The 21,780-nt window shown below is 41.6% G+C and overlaps 1 protein-coding gene and 1 pseudogene across 1 annotated transcript; one reads left to right on the plus strand and one right to left on the minus strand.

Moving 5' to 3' along the window:
• Window positions 1-73: 73 nt before the first annotated feature.
• On the minus strand, window positions 74-1,683 carry LOC121478618 (annotated as a pseudogene).
• Window positions 1,684-8,842: 7,159 nt separating this feature from the next.
• On the plus strand, window positions 8,843-21,144 carry ZNF211 (zinc finger protein 211). The gene is made up of 4 exons (XM_041743019.1): window positions 8,843-9,083; window positions 9,673-9,711; window positions 10,333-10,459; window positions 17,711-21,144. Exons 1-4 carry the CDS (start codon window positions 9,051-9,053, stop codon window positions 19,174-19,176), a joined length of 1,665 nt encoding a protein of 554 aa, XP_041598953.1. The 5' UTR covers window positions 8,843-9,050; the 3' UTR covers window positions 19,177-21,144.
• Window positions 21,145-21,780: the final 636 nt, after the last annotated feature.

Genomic DNA, 21,780 nt, shown 5'->3' on the forward strand with positions numbered 1-21,780 from the left:
AACAGTCCCCCTCCCCCCCAAAAAAATCCATAATTCAAGCTAAACTCAAAGTTAACAGCTACAGGACTGGCACCTACATGTTAATGCTAGCTGAAGCAGAGAGAACAGAGGGACACTTCATCCCTCTCTTCCAAGCACAGGACATAGGTAGAGTACTGACATCCTGCTCCTCCACCTCAGGTGAGAAGTCACTTGCTGCATCAGTTGCCATGTTGGCCCTGATATCACATAATGGAAGTTGACCTCTGGAACCCATTTAAAGTAGAAGCATCAGCAACAACGTAAGCACCCATTTTTCAAAGAGCATCTCATTGCCTACATACATCTCAGGCAAATCACAGCACTCAACAGTGCATGCAATCAAGGCTGTCACATGTCAGTCTCCATATGCTGGTTGAATAATACTTCTCATCTGGTTTGAGATGAGATATATTGAGCTGAGTTGAATAATACTTCTCATCTCTGTTCTGCAGAAGGGGCTCCACAATGCATGATCATAAAGGATGCAATTAAATGTTCCATATACTCCGTCACTCATGAAGTAACATAAAGGTTTCCTCACTTGACTCATTATCAGAGCACGTCTGTCCTTTCATTAAAAAAAAAAAAAAGATTTTATTTACTTATTTGAGACAGAGAGAGAGAGAACGAGTGGTGGGGAGAGGCAGAGGGAGAGGGAGAAGCAGACTCCCCACCGATCAGGGAGCCTGATGTGGGGCTGCATCCTAGAACCCTGGGATCATGACCTGAGCCAAAGGCAGATGCTTAACCAACTGAGCCACCCAGGCACCCCTTATCTTTTCCTTTAATATGAGTTTTTTGCAATGATATTAATGGCAAGCAAGAAAGCGGATCCAACATAATATCTGCCAGACTTAGCTATGATTCTCACTCCTGAGTCTGATGGGAAATACTTGCCCAGTGCTGGGTTGATAACACTAGGGATATTTAAGCTTTACATCCTCAGATCCAGGAAAGTCAGGACCGATACCAGACACATGTTGAAACCAACCTCAGCTCCCATGTCAAAGACACAGCAGGCATCAGAGATGACCTGCACAAAGGTCTCAAGATCAGTACAGCCACTTCCATGTAGAAGCTGACACCGATGATATCAATATTTAGGTCTCTCACTCATTCCGAAAGAAGCCTGCTGGTTTTGAGTGTGGCACCAAATTTAACACTGAGGTGACAGGCTGTTTTGGAATCATTAATGGCAATCTGCAAAACCAGTTTTGCCTTTGGATGGGCCATGGCAACTTTCATCAATTCAACTTCACTATCAAAAGTCATCACCTAGACTCCATTTTTGGTAGCATACTTATTCTGAGACACTCACTTGAAAGGATTTGCATAGATAATCCTCTCTGGAGGCACCCCGAGACTCTGTACCAATTGTATTTCAGTCTTGCTGGCACAGTCAAATCCTGTCCCAGTGGCAGCTAGGGTCTTCACTATGGTTCTCCTATCATTGTATTTGACGCATAAAAAGGGGGTGGCCCAAGGAAGATCTTTTAACCGTCTCAGCTCTTTCTTTGGAATGTCTCCCAGGTCCTCAACATAGAAGGCATCCTTATCATCAGAAGATGAAACTTCATTAATTTTTTGGTCCAGAAGGTCCTTGGCAGTAAAGCCTTCATTGAGGAAATGGCAGTCAAACTCTGTGTTACTAAAGTTGTTCATGGTGTCTTGATGTTCCCATGGAAAACTAAGAGATGGAATTTAAAGAAATTACTGCCAGTTTTTCACAAAGGCAGTTCTCCAGAATTTCAAGTCCCATTGAAGATACATGTGCCCTCCATGCAGCAGTGGAAGTTTTCTGACAGAATTTGCTGCCTTAGAGCACACAGGCTCCATCAGCCAACCCCATGGAGATGCTGCCACTGAGTGTGCAGGACCACCAGCTGGAGGTAGCACCGGAGTTCTGGAAGAGGGGAGCTTGAAGGAACTGACAATCATTCTTAGCAGTCCCTTGCCAAACAACATCACATAATCAGACAATTAAATTTACAGGCATTATATAACAAATAGTGAGTGGTTGGTATGGGATTAAATGGACAACTGAAGCATCAGATATAACCAACAAAAGCATTTTCCATATTCTGTTGTAATTTCACAATTACTTTGGCCACCTTGATCTATATCTATCTATGCTTCATAGTATGCATGCATGGAGCAATTAAGAACTGTAACTAAGCCACCCAGGCGTCCCATTCATATTAATCAGTTTAAATCTACACTACAGGTCAATTCTCCTGCATAAAGACAATATCCTGTGAAATGAGAATCAAAAAGCATAGCCACATTGGTATGTTCTATATAGTCATAATCAAATCAAACAAAATTCTGTCCTGTGAGTTTTGAAAGATACTACTAAGCATGAAGCAGAGGAATCACAAAGCTGAAGGATGGAAATATCTATACCAGGTAAATATTTACCAGAATATAGCTGTAATATATCAAAAAAGAAAAATCCTTGGGTCACCCAGGTGGCTCAGTGGTTGAACGTGTCTTTGGCTCAGATCGTGATCCCAGAGTTCCAGGATAGAGTTCTGCATCGGGAGCCTGCTTCTCCCTCTGCCTATGTCTCTGCCTCCTCTCCCTCTCTCTCTGTCTTTCTCTCATGAATAAATAAAATCTTTTTTTTTTTTTTTTTTTTTTTTAAATAAAATCTTTAAAAAAAAAAGAGAGAGAGAGAAATCCTTTAAAAGCCATGTTAGGATAGACATAATTGCTCTCAAGGGATTGAAAATTCAATCTGCTGTGAAAAGCTGGTAATACAATACCTGCATGCACACCCAAACAGCTCTACACAGGAAATGCACAAAGGATAGAACTTCCAGGAGAAAAGAACCCTGAATCCGATCCTACAGTTGATCAAATCTATTGTTTGATTTGATTTACCAGTGCTGCATTTTTCTTTTTTTTTTAATTTAAAGATTTTATTTATTTATTCATGAGATACATACAGAGAGAGGCAGACACAGGCAGAGGGAGAAGCAGGCTCCATGAAGGGAGCCTGATACAGGACTCGATCCCAGGACTCGATCCGGGGACTCCACGACCACATCCTGGGCAGGCGCTAAACTGCTGAGCCACCCAGGGATCCCCTGCATTTTTCTCTTTTACAAGCTGCACTTAAATATTGTCTTCTCCATAAGTAAGTGATACCCTGCCCATTCACTCCTTAGATGAATATGCTTCCTGCTTCTTCCATGTCTCTTACTTTTGTGCAATGGTTTCTCAGGGGTATTTTGTGCACTCCCTGTGTTCATGTCCTGAATTCTTATTTCATTTCTGTGGGATCTCCCCCTTATGACTGATGTAACCATCTGTGAACTAACAGTTCTAAAATTTATGTATTCTGCCAGTTTCTACTTCCAAATTTCAGCCTTCCAGCTAATTCTGCTTGACATTATCCTTTGGTGTCCGGTAGGCACCTGAGACTGAACAGGCTCATGAACAGATTCCTGATCTTTCCTAAAAACCAACTCCAAATTCACCCTTCCCTATTCCTTTTGATAGCAACTCGTAATCCAGTGACCCAGGCAAAAATTCCCAGACCCACCCTTGAACCCTATCTTTACTTTTCCTTTCTGTCCTATAGGCTTCCTATTAGCTTCACTTTCAGAATTTACCAGGGCTTGGCCACTTTTCATCGCCGACCCTGCTCCCTTCAAGTCAGAACCATCATTATCTTACACGGAGAATCTTCTAAATGGTTCCTATGCTTCCTCACAGTCCCTTCCACATTACGTTTTCAGTAGAGTGGCAGCATACTGCCTCTGGTCAAGGCCTTGTACAGGCTCTGGCTTCCCCTGCAGTACCTGTACATTTCAGCACTTGTTGCCCTTCTAACTTTCTCTCTCAACCCTCTCCTCCTAAGAGCATGGCTTTAGATACATCTCCCTGCTTGCTTTTCCCTGGACAAGCCAGCTAGGCTCTTGGCCTCTGGGCCTTGCCTTGGCTGTTTTCTTCTGCCTGAAAACAAGATATACACCTGGCTCAGCCTCTCACTTTCAGGTCTTTGTCAAAGACCCTCTAGTTCAGGAGGCCCCCCTCCCCTTACTATTCTAGTTACCACTCACCACTCCATATTCATTTTCATTTTTTAAATTTTTCATTCATGAGAGACACAGAGAGATGCAGAGACACAGGCAGAGGGAGAAGCAGGCTCCCCAGTGCGGGACTCTGTCCCAGGACCCCGGGCTCACTCCCTGAGCAAAAGTCAGATGCTCAACCACTGAGCCACCCAGGTGTCCCATCCATATTCATTTTCTACAGCACCATTACTTTTTAGAATGATCGCAAAATGACCTGTGTTTCTGTTTGTCATCCTCAACCAGAATATAAGCTTTATAAGGGACTCTTTGCTAGTTGGTTTCCTTTTCTATCTTGATTGCTTAGAAAAGTCAATGGCACAGAGTAGTTACTTCCCACATGTGTACTAGAGCAAAAGTGCCCTCTGGCAACTTTTCCTTGCTGCTTTCTCTTGCTCACTTCAAGGCCATTGTCTCAGTTTCTAGGAGTGAAAACCAATAATTTTGGGGGATGGAATAAAGACATTCATTATAGGCAGGAACCAAACATGGAGTTATATTCTGCTCATTCTCTTGCTTCCTAAACTTCAGTGTCTTCTGCTGACCTCCCATGATACCTTATTTTTTTAGACACCTAAAGTAATACTCCTTTAGTTATTTCTGTTCACCTCACCCTCTTGGATAACTTTACTAATAAATGTTAAGAGTGAAGAAACCTCACACCCCCGCCCCCGTGAGTGGGACCAGGCCTAACCCTGAGGCAGCCCATCCAGGCGCCTCCCATGAATTCAAGCAACAAAAACATTCTGTTTTTCCGAGATAAGAAAACTATCCCCCCCCCCCCCCTCGCCCTGACTGGAAAAGTCCCTGAACATGGTCGTGTTGACCTTCAAAGAAATCAATCATGTCATAACCCGAATGCTATGCTACTCCCGCGGTTTTTTGCCTTTAAAAGATGCCTGTAATTGCTAATCGGGGCTCTGCCACCTCTGAGGCGGAGAGCCCGTTTGCGCAAACGTTCAATAAACCCTCTTGCTAGTTGCATCTGCCTGTCTGGGGTCTGAGTCTCTGGGGTGTCCACCGGGACACGTTGGCACCCATGAGCAAGGGTCCAAGAAAGAGCTGTCAGTGTTATGCACAATCACAGGTGTTTTTCAGAGATAATCTCAAATCCCTTGCAGATAGTGTCAATGCAGTTACAGATGAAATGATAATTATTTCCGGGCAACGAGGTGAGTTCATGGAATCTCAAACCTTTATCTTATTGTCCAGATGACCCCTTTCTACACCTGTGTGGATGTTGCCCCTGCAGTCGCTGTCCTGACATCAGACAGCAATTTGGTAAGTAGCTATTCTTTTCAAATAACTATTATACTCTCAGAAGGAATAGAAGCCACCCCATCATCCCCTGTGTCCCATAGGAAACAGTGTATAGATGAAACCATTCTGCCTGCTGAGGCTGGAACACCAACACACATAACCAGAGGCAGGCTGTTAGTGTTCTAAGGGATTTTGAGAAACGCTGTTGCCCTGTCCAGCTTTTCTGGGACTGCCAGACATTACCCCTCCATCTTTTCTGTGTCCTGTGATCTCTACCTTGTTACTGACAAACCCACTGACCCTGAAAATATTTTCCTTAAGACTCTTCTCTGTAGATACATGAAGGGCAAAGAGATAACATTTGTCAGCTTCCACCCACAAATACTTGGTGGTTCTGGCATTTGCTTTCTTCATCTCTGGGAACTAGTGTGCCTAACTGGTCTGTAATAGAGCATCTCCAGAATTTCTACCCTCAGTAAACAGTAGGAGACTTCTAGCTCCTCTGTACAGAAATAAGTCTCTTTAAAGGAAAAGTGACTCAAAAACTGCACTTTTAAAAAGCGCTTGATATTCCTGTTCATTTAGTAATATATTAACCTATCTGTGCTCACAGGGCCTCTGCATCAAAGGGCACTCTGGGAATTACCCCACCTGCCCACCCATAATTAATAAGGTGGTTTAGGGATCCCTGGGTGGCTCAGCAGTTTGGCACCTGTCTTAGGCCCAGGGCATGATCCTGGAGTCCCGAGATCGAGTCCCACATTGGGCTCCCTGCATGGAGCCTGCTTCTTCCTCTGCGTGTGTCTCTACCTCTCTCTGTGTGTCTTTCATGAATAAATAAATAAAATCTTTAAAAAAAATAAAGTGGTTTATTACTCCAGCATTCAAAACTCTAACCAGCTGGGTGCTTTTAATTAAGTTGTCCATAGAATACCTATGAGGAGAGAAGAGCTGAGCTTTATTCTCTCTGAATAACTGCAGTCCTTAGTGGACAGATGGGATCTGTAACCACAGTAGTTTTAGGATTCTCAGGCTCAGTTGAGGTCTAGGTAATACAAACTGTTCATTTTCACATAAAGTCAACTGATCTATTAATTCTCTAAATTCATTTCACAATTTAAAATAATTTGGCTCTTTCCCTTCTCTCTTAACTTAGTTTGCTTCATTGATTAATTCAATTTATTTTTACCCTAAATGTGCTTCCCTATCTTTTTAAATATTTTATTTATTTATTTGAGAGTAAGAGAGAGAGAGAGAAAGAGAGAGAGAGAGAAGGGAGGGACCAGCGGAATCTGCCCTGAGCACAGAACCTGATACAGGGCTCAATCCTACAGCCCCAAGATCATGACCTGAGCCAAAATCAAGAGTGGGAGGCTCAACAAACTAAGTCACACAGACACCCCTCTTTTTATTTTAAGTGCTATTGTGTAAATTAGAGTATCTTCCAGGAAAGGTCTGTAGAAGCTGTGTGTGTGTGTGAGAGAGAGAGAGAGTGACACTGGAGTACACATTGCTCTCTGAAGCTATCTGCTGCTCCCCATATCTCCTCTATATCTATGAGGTGAGCACTCTTGTCAGCAGTGTGGGCTCTCTGAGAAGCATTTGATTTACTTAGAAATATACAGTGCCTTCTCTCTTACTTGCCCTCCTGTCCTAGTTAATCATTTTCTCATTAGCTCTATAAAATACATTCACTGAAGTCCTCAGAATGCAAATCATTGCTTGGAGGATGTTTTCTCTCATAACCTTTGATCCCACCAGAGGGTTTTTTATGTTTATCAAAATTCAGTTAGTTTCTTTCCCAAATTCTTAATTCCAATATTACTTTAAAATTTTATCATTTGCTTAATATAATGTTTACCAGTGAAATGCAATTGCAGGAAAAGTTTCTATTTAAGAGATTCCTTAAAAAATAGTGCTCACTTTGGCAGCACTTATACTTAAAATATAAACAAACAAATAAATAAATAAAAATAAAAGATTCCTCACTTTAAAAATTTTAGGTCCTAACAATAAAATTCAATATGAGTTAAAAGTGAGGGTTAAACTGTAAATGATTAGAATATAATATATAATCTTTGACATTTTATACTTAGATTTATGAAACATTTTGAAATTTTTAGTCCACTTACAGAACTCTAGTAATTAAATAGTAATATTAATAATATTATAATAATAGTAATTGTATTTAATTCACTTTTTTTTATAAACACAAAGGATGATAAAATATTTATTGGGAGATCCATAGTAAAAATTTGACCATATAAGAAATTAGAGAAAATTATGTACCTTAATGGTGAAATATCAAATATCACTTAACCTGTGTTTTCATAAACATATGAGATGAGCATTTAATATGTGTTTATGGTTGTTTTCCTCCTAAAATGCCTTTTCATAAAATTTGCCAGAATTTTTGTCTGTTATCAAATTGATAGGAATACCGAAAATTGTCAGGACACCTTCCTCTATATAATTTATGTATTAAATATTTTAATTGGGCTGCATTAAAATATTAAGTATCATTTTTTAAAAAGGTTTTACTTATTAGTTGAGAGAGAGCATGCACTGCACAGGAGAGCACAAGCAGGGGTCAGGGAGAGGCTGAGGCAGAGGGAGAAGCTTGTTCTCTGCTGAGCAAGGAGGCGAGGGTGGGCTCTATCCCAGGACCCTGGGAACATGACCTCAGCCAAAGGCCGATGCTTAACCGACTGAGCCACCCAGGTGCCCCTCAAATGATATATTTGTGACCGAAAGCTTCAGAATGCAATTTTATTGACAAACACCAAAAACGGTCAAGTACTTTTCTTTGTCCCTGAGCCAACCAACAGAAGCTCACAAAAGTGACTTTAACACTTCAGCCTGCATTCGTTTAAAGGGCAGTAAGATAATGTTTATTCGCTTCCAGCTATCAGTGGCTATCCACTAGAGTTGGCTTCACAACCAGTCTGAAATGCGGAAACACCTCAGTGATCAGGAGCACCGAAGACGTTGAGGGCGCTTAAGACTTCCCAGAAGTTGGCCCACCCCTTTAAGAAGGAACGAGGTCGGGCAGTCCCGGGTGGCTCTGCGTCCCGGGTGGCTCTGCGGTTTAGCGCTGCCTTCAGCCCAGGGCCTGATCCTGGAGACCCAGGATCCAGTCCCATGTCAGGCTCCCTGCTTGGAGCCTGCTTCTCCCTCCACCTGTGTCTCTGTCCCTCTGTTTCTCATGAGTAAATAAATAAAATCTTAAAAAAAAATAAAATAAAAGGAGCGAAGTCCTTCCCCCACCCTAGAAGTATAGGAGGGTCATTTCCTGTAGGCCTCGCTTTTGCTGTTCGACCATTGCTCTGGGAGTTTTTGGTGTTGGGCGCTCCTCTTTCAGATCTGCCCTGCCATTGGAACTACATTACCCAGAAGGCTTTGCGTTGAGCGGCAGCGGTAATACTCCAATGAAAATCCAGAAAGGGGACGTTTCCGTCAGGACAACGTCTTGAGGCGGGGCTTCCGTCGTTTCCGTGGCGGTCATTTTAGCGGTTCCAGGGTCTTTGGGCTCCGTCCGACGATCCGGAATACGGGTTGGGACTCAGGCGACGGACAGGGAAGGCTTAGGGTCGGGAACATTCGCTGCCTGCGAGGCCGGCCTGGAGACTTCGGTGCCCGGGACGGCCGGGTCGCTCAGCTGTCATCATTTCATTCCGTCCCCCGAGTCCGATGGCGGCGCCCGCGCCCAGGGACCCGGCGCAGGTAAACGCTAGTTCCCCGGGTCCTCGCCGCCCTCCCCCCACCCAAACCCTCAAGGCCCGACCGCGGGGCGCCTGCTCGCGTGCCTGCGGCCCCGGCCCGAGTATCCGGGACAGAGAGGCGCCGGTGGGCGGGGGCCTCGTGTGTTAGCACGGGCGTGCTGGCCTGCGGGAGCGGGCTGCAGGGGAGGGGCGGGCGGGGGCTGGGGCAGGGGCTGCGGGGTGGGAGCCTGAGGCGGGAAGACTCTGCGGTCGGGGAACAGGAACGTGAGGCGGGGTCACGCAGGAACTGGCGGGCGGAGGTGCGGTACCTCTGTTCCGAGGGTCCTGGGACCAATGGTCTCCGTTAAGGTTTGAGATAGCTTTCAGAGTCCGCTCAGTAGAACCGATTGTAGGGGTGATGGGGACATGGGGGGTGGGTGGGTAGGCAGTGAGTCGTTTTCCAAGGACACAGCTAATTGAGAGCCAGCACAGAGGTTGGCCAGTCTGCCCGAGGTTACCTGGCTCTGGTGCCCCGCAGGGACACAGGGAAGGCCTGAGCCTCTGGAAAGTCGCCATGGCCACACCCCTCGAAGACCTGCCTCTTCCCACAGGTTTCCATGGTTGCAGAAGTGTTTTTGGAACCTACGCAGGTAAGTGGAGGTGTTCCAATCTCTCGCTGGTCCTGTCCCACATTTTGTCCAGATTTGTGGTATCATGAAATTCTTCACCTGACATTCTTCCCAGCGCTTGATTTTGGGGCCTTTGAAGAATCCTAGCTTAGGGTCAAGTCTAGGCCTGAGTTTTTTATGGAGGGGTTCCCATTTGGGGCCATCAAAGGAAAGAGATGTGAAAGCTTATTACAAAAACAGGTGTCGGTATGTGGAACTGTTCAGAGATGAGGCTAAGTCCATTCAGGTAACTGCAGGCCTCCTTTCTTTCTGGTGAGAACAAACTGGCAGTGGGCCAGAGTCGAGCTTGGAATAACTGCCTGTGAGGTTAGGCATCTATCTGGAGGCAAAGGAAGGTCTGGATCAGAGGGAGGTGATCTTACCTGGATCATAAAACACTCCATCTGGTTAAAGAGTGGGAAACAGAGTGAACACAGCAGTTAATGAGAATATAAGGAAAGAGCGGACAGCAGTGACACCAGAGTCTAGTATGTCTTCTGATTTGGGGGTCTTGGGAGGAAGAGGGACATGGGGTAGATGTGTAGGGATATGGGTCTTCAGGAGTGAGGCCATTCCTGGTTTCATCTGTCTCTATCTTGGCAGGGAAGTGTGACTTTTGAGGATGTGGCCCTCTATTTCTCCTGGGAGGAATGGGATCTCTTAGATGAGGATCAGAGATGCCTGTACCATGATGTGATGCTGGAGAACTTTGTGCTCACATCCTCGCTCGGTAAGGCCTCACACCCGCCCCTGTGCCTTGGGCAAGTTTCTGCCTTTTTCTTTTCCACAGGGACAGTTCTGTCTCCCATCTGAACAATAGATACTGCTGCTTTCCCCAATCCCTGGGTAGGTGCTATGGTTTCTAGGGCTGGACTGAGTGCATGCCTATTTCTTTTTATTGCCACACCACCTGCTGCCTCAAATCCTCACAAGGAAGGATTCAGGATCAGTAGTCTTAATGTCAGCTTAATGAATCTTCCCTATTGAATGGTCTTGGCCTCCTTGTGGGAAATCATTTGACCATATATGCAAGGGTTTATTTCTGGGGATCCCTGGGTGGCACAGCGGTTTAGTGCCTGCCTTTCCCCCAGGGCATGATCCTGGAGACCCGGGATCGAATCCCACGTCGGGCTCCCGGTGCATGGAGCCTGCTTCTCCCTCTGCCTGTGTCTCTGCCTCTCTCTCTCTGTGTGTGACTATCATAAATAAATAAAAATTAAAAAAAAAAAAGAGTTTATTTCTGAAGGGTTTATTCTATTGCATTGGTCCATATTTGTCTTTATGACAGTATCACAGTGTTTTGACTATGATAGCTTTGGAGTAAAATTTTAAATCAAGAAATGTGACTCCTCCAACTTTAGTCTTTTTCAAGATTGTTCTGGCTGTTTGGTGTCCTTGAGATTCCACGTGAATTTTTCTATTACTACAAAAAAAATTGGAATTTTGATAAGAATTGCATTGGATCTGTAGATGGTTTGGGGTAGTGTTGACATTTTAACAGTATTAAATCTTTCAGATCTCGAATCCAGAAGTCTTTCCATTTACTAATGTCTTCTTTAATTCCTTTTAGCAATGTTTTATAGTTTTTTGTGTTCATATCTTTTACTTTTTTTGTTAATTTCTAAGTATTTTATTCTTTAATACTATTATAAGTGGAATTGCTTTCTACATTTCCTATTTAGATTGTTCATTATTGGTGTATAGAAATACAGTTGGGTTTTTTATGTTATATCATTATTGGTGTATAGAAATACAGTTGGGTTTTTTATGTTATATTTGTATCCTGTTATTTTGTTGAATTCATTTATTTTATTTTATTTTATTTTTTTAGATTTTATTTATTTTTTCATGAGAGAGAGAGAAAGGCAGAGACACAGGCAAAGGGAGAAGCAGGCTCCATGCAGGGAACCCTATGTGGGACTCCATCCCGGATCCCGGGATCACACCTTGAGCCGAAGGCAGAGATGTTCAACCACAGAGCCACTCAGGCGTCCCAAATTCATTTATTTTAAAAGTTTTTAAATTCTTTAGGCTTAGTTTTTTGTGTATAATATATTCACAAGGAAAGGTAATTTTGCTTCTTTCATTTAGGGTGCCTTTCTTCCTCCTTTTTTTTTTCCCCTTTGTCTAGAGCTTCCAATACCGTTTTGAATAGTAGTAGTGAATGTTGGCATCCTTCTTCCTGACCTTGGAAAAAAAGCTTTCAGTCTATCACAGTTGAGTATATTAGCCATGTTGTAATCTTTTGCTTTTACTATGTTAAGGTAGTTTCCTTCTGTTCTTCATTTGTTGACTATTTTCATCACGAAAGGGTGTTAAATTTTGATAGATATTTTTTTTTGCATTAGCTGAAATGATTATATATTTTTTCCCTCATTCTCTGAATGTAATGCATTACATTGATTAATTTTTGTATGCTGAAGCATCCTTCCTTCTAGAAATAAATCCCAGTGGGTCATGATGTATAATCCTTTACTATGCTGCTGAATTCAGTTTGGTAGTATTTTGTTGATTTTTTACATCGATGAATCATCAAGTATATTGGGCTGTAGTTTGCTTGTAATGGCTTTGTCTGTTTTTTTATTAAAAAATGGTGTTAGTTCTTCATTAAGTGGTTGGCAGAACTCAGGACTGAAACCGTCAAGTCCAGGGCTTTTCTTTGTAAGGAGGTTTTTGATTAGTGATTTAGTCTCCTTTTAGTATTCTCTTATAATTTCTTTTATTTCTATAGAATTGTAGTCATGTTCCCACTATAATTTTTCATTTTACTATTTTGAGTCTTCCTTTTTTTTTCTTTTTAAGCCAATCTAGGTAAAAGTTTGTCACTTTTAGATTTCATCTTTTATTTATTTGAGAGAGAGAGCACGAGTGAGGTTGGGGGAAGAGCAGAGGGAGAGGGACAAGCAGACTCACTTCTGAGCAGGGAGCCTAATATGGGGCTCGATCCCAGGACCCTGAGATCATGACCTGAGCAGAAGGCAGACATTTAGTGGACTGAGTCACCAAGGTGCCCCTTATCAATTTTTTTTTTAGAGATTTTATTTTTTTAAGTAAGCTCTAAACTCAACATGGGGCTTAAGCTCACAACCCCAAGATCAAGAGTCATGCATGTACCACTGACTGAGCCAGCCAGGCACCCCGAAAGCTTGTCCAAATTTTGATAGCTTTTTGAAAGAACCAGCTTTCAGTTTTGTTGATTTTTCTTTATTGTTTTTTCCTGTCTATTTTATTTATCTCAATTCTTATCTTTATTATTTCCTTTTTTTTTTTTTTCTTTTTTCCCTGCTGGTTTGAGTTACTTGGCTCTTTTTTGTAGTTCTTTCAGTTGTAAAGTTAAGTTGTTGATTCAAGATCTTTCTTCTTGGGACACCTGGGTGGCTCAGTGGTTGAGTGCCTTTGGCTCAGGGCATGATCCCAGGGTCCTGGGATTGAATCCCACATCAAGCTCCCTGTAGGGAGTCTGCTTCTCCCTCTATGTCTGCCTCTGTCTCTGCCTCTCTTTGTCTCTCATGAATAAATAAATTAAATCTTTAAAAAAAAAAAAATCTTCTTTTTAATGTGTTTATGGCAATAAATTTCCCCCTTTAGTGTTGTTTTTCCTTCTTCACATAATTTTTGCTGATACTGGCTTTTCATTTGTCTCTAAAATACTAAAGTATTTTCTAATCTTTCTTGTGAGTCTTCTTTGACTCATTGGTTGTTTAAAAATGATCTGATTAATTTTCATAGATTTGTGACTTTTCCAGTTTTCCTTCTGTTTTTGATTTCTAACTTCATCTATTTTGGTTGGAAAGATACTGCCTGACTTCTGTCTTTTTAAATCCAATAACACTTCATTTGTGGCTGAGCATATGGTTACTCCTGGAAAATGTCCCATGTGCAGTTGAAACAAATATATATTCTGTTGCTGTTGGACGGAGTATTATGTATATTCTGCTAGGTCTGGTTGGTTTATTGTGTTGTTCAGGTCTTCTATTTGCTTCTGTGTGTTTGTTCTATATTATTGAGAATGGGGCATTGATGTCTCCAACTATTATTTTAGAACTGTCTGTTTCTCCCCTCAATTTCATCAATTTTTGCTTCATATGTTTTGATGGTCTATAATTTAACAGAGATCTTTATTTGGTTATAGTTGCATAAGTGTTTATAACTGTTATCTTTTCTTATATATTAAAACTTTCATTAATATATAATATTTTCCTTTTCTCATAACCTTTTTTAATATAAAGTTTATTGTCCAATACTAATATAGCCACCCTACTCTCTTTGGATTACTATTTGCATGGAATGTGTTTTTCCAAGCATTCACTTTCAATTTACTTGTGTCTTTGGGTCTAAAGTGAGTGTCTTGTGGACCACACATAGCTGGATCATGCTCTGTTATCCATTCTACCAATTTTGTCTTTGGTTTAGAGAGTTTGGTCTATTTACATTTATAGTAACTACTGATGAGGTACTTGTATCATTTTGCTCTTTGTTTTCTATTTGCCTTGTAGTGTTTTTTTCTTTTGTCTCTCATTTTCTGCATTACTGTCTTGTGTTCATTTGACTTTTTTGTAGTGAAATGTTTTTATTTGTTGGGGTTTTCTTGTATACTTTCAAGAGCACTTTATTTTGGGGTTTTTGTTTTTTTGTGTTTCTTGAGGGTTTTTTGTTTTTAGTTAACCATGTGGTTCATTTAACATATAAAATTATAACACATAATTTGAATTTATACCGGCTTAGCTTCAATCATATTTTTTTTAAACTCTGCTCCTGTACAGCGCTGTCCCCACCCCTTTTAGTTATTGATGTCAGGAAATTACGTCTTGTGTGTGTTGCGTGTCCAAAAATTTAGACCTGTAATTGTTATTTATGCATTAATTTATTCTTTTTTAATTTTTATTTATTTATGATAGGCACACAGTGAGAGAGAGAGAGGCAGAGACACAGGCAGAGGGAGAAGCAGGCTCCATGCACTGGGAGCCCAACGTGGGATTTGATCCCGGATCTCCAGGATCACGCCCTGGGCCAAAGGCAGGCGCTAAACCACTGTGCCACCCAGGGATTCCATATGCATTAATTTCTTAAACATAGAAAACAAAAAGTGGAGTTATAAAAGCCAAGTTACTAGCTTTTATAATTGTATATTTAACAGAGATCTCTATTTGGTCAAATGGCTTTTTTTTTTTTTAAGATTTTATTTATTCATTCATGAGAGACACAGAGAGAGGCAAAGGCACAGGCAGAGGAGAAGCAGGCTCCATGCAGGAAGCCCGACGCGGGACTCAATCCCAGGACTCCAGGATTATGCCCTGGGCCGAAGGCAGGCGCTAAACCACCGAGCCACCCAGGCATCCCTGGCCAAATGGCTTTCAGTTACTATCTAGTGTCCCGAAGGACCCCCATTAGCATTTCTTGCGGGACACATTTAGTAGCAAAGAACTCACTTGGCTTTTATTTATCTGAAGGGTCTTAAGTTTCTCATTTTTGAAGGACAGTTTTACCTGTTATATAAGATTTCTTTTTTTTTCTTTTCTTTTTTCTTTTTTTTAAAATATTCTTTTCTTCCTTCAGTACTTGGATATATACCCCACTGCCTCTGGCCTCTGTGGATTCTGACGAGAAGTCTGATAATCTTTGGAGATCCTTTGTATGTGAGGAGTCATTTCTGTCTTGCTGTTTTCAAGATTCTCTCTTTGCCTTTTGCTTTTGAAATGTAGAGTATAATGTGCCAACTGTGAGTCTCAGATTTTATCCTGGTTCGAGTTCACTGAGCTTCTTAGATGTTAATGTTTGTATCTTCTGTCAAGTTGGTAAGTTTTCAGGTATTATTTCTTCAAATAAGCTCTCTGTCTTTTTCTCTCTTCTAGACAAACACATTGCATATATTGGTTTATGATAGTATCCCACACGTTCTTATATTTTGCTCACTCTGGTCAATGCTTTTTCTTTCTTTCCTCAGATTTGATATCTTCAAGTTTACTGGTTGTTTCTTCTGCCTACTCAGAGCTGCTTTTGTACCCTCTAGTGACCTCTTTCATTCAATTATTATACTTTTCAGCTCCAAAATTTCTTTTTGATTATTTTTTTTCCTATTTCTATTGATATTTCTATTTTGGTCATGCAACATTTTCTTGACTTTGTCCACATTTTATTTTAGCTCTGAGCATCTTTTAGACAGATGTTTTAAAGTCCTTTTTGAGGACAGTTTTTCTGTTTGTTTTTTCTTCAGAATGGGTTAAACTTTCCTGTTTTTTGTATATCCTGTGTTTTGTTTTTGTTGTTGTTGTTGTTGCTGAAACTTCGACTTTTGGAGATGGTTATTTATTTGTTTAATGGTTGTAGGATGTCTCTACTGGACATGAGTCTGAGGTGTAAACTTAAAGTCTTCTCTGTTTTTTTCTGAGACTGTGCCTTTCCCTGAAGGGGAAAATCATGTATGATGATTTTTTTATATTCCCCATATATGTGATTTTGCATATCCTAGTCCTTGAATTTCTGCTTCCCACAGGGGAATAAGAGAAACATGAAGGGAGGGTGGTGAGAGGGGATAGATGTCTGCCCTTTAAATCCCCTGTAAAATTGCCTGTGTCAACGAAGGAGAGGTTTTGCAACAATGGCTGCCCATCGGTCACATCTCCACCAGCAGAAGCAGTAATCAGAGCACAGATCTGTGTTACTTGAAGGACAGGGTCCTTATTTCCCACCCTGGCTCCAGCAAGCTACTCTAGGAAAATGTGCATGACAACCTGCTCTGAGTTATACAAGTTGGAAGATGGATAACTTATACAATGCTGAGAGCTGAAATTGACAAAAATGAAAGCAATTTAGCATGTTGCAAGCCTTCACTAGACTCTAGAGTTGCAAAATAGTTACATCTGACTGATTCTGTCAGCGCATTTGTGGTCCAGGTGAGGAGACAGGCTCCTGGTGCTTACTGTCCCACCATCTTCATTCTAGCTGGGCCTTGAGATACTTTTTATAGTATCTTTTCTGTGATTTGTTGTGTGCTGAGTTGTTCCAGGCCAGTATTAACCACTGACCTGTCCTGTCTAACCCTTAGAATTTGGATCTTCCAGATCCCATGCAGTTGCTCAGCTGGGGTTAGGGGAAGAGTCCCCTGTGCTTCAGCATGGATATAATTCCAGTCTCCACAAGATGGGCCCAGAGAGGGCCTGACCCAGGTGAATGTCAGCTGGAGGAGAATGTGATGTCAGAGCTTCGTTCAAATCATACCAGAACCTGTCATATTTGACTTGTGTCTTGGTGCCATTGCTGGTGGCCACAGCTGACTTCTACCTTCCTTTCTCTCTTCTTGACACTTTGCTGACTTATCATTTTTATGCTTTTTCCAGCCCCAGGCTAATCCTCACCTCTCTGAACCTTTTTTCTCATTCCTCACACTCTTATCTCAACAGTGATTTTCAACACTGTTGTGTTTTAAGTGTACACATATTTTTCAATAATTTTTTTTTTTTTTAAGAGAGGGATGGAGGGGAAAGGGAGAGAGAATCTTAAGCAGTTTCCATGCCCAGTGTGGAGCCTGATGTGGAGCTTGGTCTCAGCTTGAGATCACAACCTGAGCCAAAATCAAGAGTCAGATGCTTAACCAACTGAGCCACCCAGGCACCCCATCTTTTTTTTAATTCTTAAAACCAGTTGCTTTGTTCCAGTCAGATTTTCCTACGTGTGGACATCTACACAGCACCACATGTCACCAGCAGATGTAATTGTGCAAAAAGGCATTAACAGTAGATGATGTGTTCACCCCAGCCCAACCTTTTCCTTGTATCCTGTGCCTAGTGAGGCCTTCCCAATTCTGTGACCTTGAGGACCCAGTAGTACAAAGCAGCTGCTTCTAAAACCTAACCCCAACTTCCTTTTCCTGGAAACAGTTCCTTATACTGGTTCTTTAATTTGTCTGATGTACATTTGTAATGGATTTTGCCCCTTCCCAATAAAGTTGACATGTATTTCATCATCACTTCTTTGCTTTCAGGTTGTTGGCATGGAGTGGAAGATGAGGAGGTACCTTCCAAAGAGAGCATTTCTGTAGGAGTGTCACAGATTGGGACTCTTAGGTCAGGTTCATTTCCCCAGAAGGCTCAGCCCTTTGAACTGCATGGCTCGATCTTGAGAAACATTTTGCATTTGGCTGAACACCAGGGCACATATCTTGGGGAAAAACCATATACATGTTGGAAACAATTCTTTGTAGCTGCCAACCTTCAACAATACCAGGGTCAGCACACTAGAGACATACCCGTTAGAAGTCATGTGGACAGAGGTTCATTTATAAAGAACTGTACAGTCCATGTGTCAGGGAAGCCCTTTCCCAGTGAAGAGACAGGGAAGGACTTCTTAGCCAGCATGGGATTTCTCCAACAGGTCACTCCTACTGGGGAGAAGCCAAACAATGAGTGTGAGGCTGTCTTTCACAGTGGAAAAAGTCATCACAACTGTGGAGAATGCAAGAAAGCCTTCAGCTGCACAGACATACTTACTCAGGACCAGAGAGTCATCACTAGAGAAGGACTTTATGAATGTGGCAAATGTGGGAAAGCCTGTACCCGAAGATGTAACCTCATTCAGCACCAGAAAGTCCACACTCGAGAAAGGCCTTATGAATGTAGTGAATGTGGGAAATTCTTTACCTATTATTCCAGTTTCATTATTCATCGGAGAGTTCACACAGGAGAAAGGCCGTACGAGTGCAATGAATGTGGGAAATCCTTTAGCCAAAGCTACAGCCTCAATAGCCATAGGAAAGTTCACACTGGAGAGAAGCCTTATGAATGCAGGGAATGTGGAAAATCTTTCAGCCAAAGGTCCAACCTCATTCAACATCAGAGAGTTCACACTGGAGAAAGGCCTTATGAGTGCAGTGAATGTGGGAAGTCTTTTAGCCAAAACTTCAGTCTCATTTACCACAGGAGAGTTCACACTGGAGAAAGGCCTCATCAGTGCAGTGAATGTGGGAAATCCTTTAGCCGAAGCTCCAGCCTCATTCACCACAGGAGACTTCACACTGGAGAAAGACCTTATGAGTGCAGTAAATGTGGGAAATCCTTTAAGCAGAGCTCCAGTTTCAGTTCGCATCGGAAAGTCCACACAGGAGAAAGGCCTTATGAGTGTGGGGAATGTGGAAAATCCTTTAGCCATAGCTCCAACCTCAAGAACCACTGGAGAGTTCACACTGGAGAAAGGCCTATTGAGTGCAGTGAATGTGGAAAGTCCTTTAGCTGTAAATCTAACCTTGTTAAACACCTGAGAGTTCACACTGGAGAAAGGCCTTATGAGTGTGGGGAATGTGGAAAATCCTTTAGCCAAAGCTCCAGCCTTATTCAACACCAGAGAGTTCACACTGGAAAGAGGCCTATTGAGTGCAGACAATGTGGGAAATCCTTTAGCTCCAAATCTGACCTCATTCAACACCAGAGACTTCATACTAGAGAAAGGCCTTAGATGTACAGAGATGTGCAGTTTCCTTTAAGATAACTACACTGGAGGAGAGAAGTTGTGGGGAAGCCATCTACCTAAATTTAAGCCCATACTACTGAAAATCCACAGTGAGGAGATCTCCCTTTAGTTGAAGATTGTGTGAATCTGTAAGGAGTTGTGTTAAGCTTTGTAACCTGTCCAGGGCTCTTGCCAGATTTATGTCAGTCTCGGTTTTTGTGGAAGTGTTTTGTCACATCTGCTACTCAGCAGGTTCACACAGTGTGCATCAGATATGTTATATACCCCTGCAATGTGCTCAGGGAAGCTGACCTCTTTGCCTCCCCTTTTGCTGGAGGAAATCATGTTAGTCTTAGCCCTTATAGGGTCTTAATTCTCTTCTCTTGTAGAAGTTAGGGCATGGCCCAGTGGACCCAATTTGAGTTCTGCTGGTAACTTGCCAAGAAGGACCACATTTTCTAGGATGTGCTAGTTATGTGTGATACTCCTCTTGGATTTTCCTATCTTCCAAGTCACCAACCTGGGAACTCCCTGCCTAATATTGCATTGGACTTTGCAATAATAAAGAGATTATTTAAGCCACCTTTGATCTTAGAGTTCTATTCACTGTGTGAGGTGAATTGAAAACAGCTGGGCTTTTCAGCATTAAGGAGCAAACAGCTTTATTGGGGTTCCCAGTGTTTTTGTGCCTCAGAGATGACCGTCTAATGAAAGAAAATAGCTCTTTCCAGCTTTGGCCTAATTTACATTGTTGCCTGAGGTCTCCTAGGAAAGACAGCAGGGCCTTATCCTAATTTGTGGACTGGCTATCAGGATTTGTGTGTGTGTGGGGGGGGGGGGCTCAGAAAACACCGTGAAAAGTCAGGAAGTTGTGACAACCTTCAGTGCTTCTGAAAACTACATGAATTTTCTTTTTCACAGTGGAAGTCACATAATGGTCAGTAGTGTTCAGGGGAATCTCTACTCTAGATCCTATGAATGAGCCATGTCCCCTAATTCCCAGAATTCACTAGGCTAGTGTCATGGTGAGAATTCAAGGCCCTGGAGAAACCATAATTGGTACAGTAACACTGCAGCGGAGAAGACTCCAGCAAAGTAGATGGCATGTGCCTCTTCTAACATTGCATCAACAAATGATCCAATGACTGTGACTGCAGGATCAGTGTGCACAGAAATTCTCAGGATCTCCATGTATGTGCATCTTTTGTGGCTGAGATCTTTGTCAAAGAAAATAAACTATTGGTTTTGTGGATTCCCATAGCCTTTCTGGTATGTTCACCTAAAGGCCATTTCTACACAGATAGGAAAACAAGCAGAGAAAGGAGATCCCTTAGTTCCTCAATGTGGCTCTGTGACCTAGCCAGCATTCCCGTTGACTTTGAAATAGATTTAATTGCTCATAAATATTTGCTACCACTATGGCAAGGCTGCTCCTCCTCCAAGGTCATTAGGAAAGAGAGTCAATATGGGGCTACCAAACCTGATTTTATGAAAAGAGAGATACAGGGTTTTGGGGTTTTTTTGGAACTATCTTGTAGAACTTTATTCAGGTGTAGTTGTCATGCAAAATAGTGCACCTATTTGAAGTGTACAGTTTGTTAAGTTTTGCCATACATATAAACCCACAAAACTTGATCATAATCATGATTGTGAACATGTCTGTCACCCCTAATTTGCCTCATGTAATTTTATAATGTCTTTTCTCTCTACAGGCAACCTTTGACTTACCTTCATTTATAATAAATTTGTATTTTCTAGAATTTTATATGATCTGAGTCATAAAATGTTCATTTTCCTGGTTTCATGATTTGTAATTATTTTGAGAATCTTCAGTGATGCTTACATAATTATTTTGCTCTATTGCTGCATAGTATCTTTAACATGGATATACCATTTGTTTATCCACTCATCTGTTAGAGGCCTTTAGGTACCTCGTCTTGGCATTGCAAATAAAGCTGCTAGAACATTTGTGTATAATTTAATATGTATATATGTATTTTCCTCTTCTCTTGTGTTATATAACTCAAAGTAAAATGCCTGAGTCTTAGGATAGGTGAATGTTTGAATGTTTAACTTATTAAGAAACTACCAAACTGATCTAAAATGATTTTTTTGCTTTTGCATACCCACCAGGAGTGCACGAGTGTTCCAGTTTTCACACTCTTGCCAGCACATGGCATCAATCTTTTCATTCAGTCTTTTGAATTTACCCTTTTAACAAGCAAGAAGCAATTTTAACTGCATTTCCCTAAGGACTTATGATGTCGAAAAATTTTTTCTTCTGTTCATTTGTCATCTGTGTATCTTCTTGATAAAATATCTGTTCATATCTACTGCCTGTTTTCTTTTTTATGAATTGTGGCTGTTTTCTTTTTTATTAACAAAGAGGCCACTTCTTTTTGTTCCTCTGGTGTTTTTTACTATGTACAATGTAATGATTATATACACCACACACTTTTAAGTTTAATCTGAATTATTTACATGTTTTCTATTGTGTTCTTAAGTCTGGACTTTCAGTAATATATGTAAATCCTGGTTTGTAGTGTCTTTCAAGTTCTCTGGTGTAAGTACTCCCACTATGGCCAATTTCAAACTGTCAGTGTGATGTCA

This window comes from Vulpes lagopus, chromosome 2 (assembly GCF_018345385.1).
Source record: "Vulpes lagopus strain Blue_001 chromosome 2, ASM1834538v1, whole genome shotgun sequence".
NCBI classification, from domain to species: domain Eukaryota; kingdom Metazoa; phylum Chordata; class Mammalia; order Carnivora; family Canidae; genus Vulpes; species Vulpes lagopus.

Coding starts and splice junctions, on each gene's coding strand:
- ZNF211 (XM_041743019.1), top strand. CDS start 9,051: ATGGCGGCGCCCGCGCCCAGGGACCCGGCGCAG. Junction 9,712..10,332: donor TGTTTTTGGAACCTACGCAG/GTAAGTGGAGGT, acceptor CTATCTTGGCAG/GGAAGTGTGACTTTTGAGGA. Junction 10,460..17,710: donor TGTGCTCACATCCTCGCTCG/GTAAGGCCTCAC, acceptor CTTTGCTTTCAG/GTTGTTGGCATGGAGTGGAA.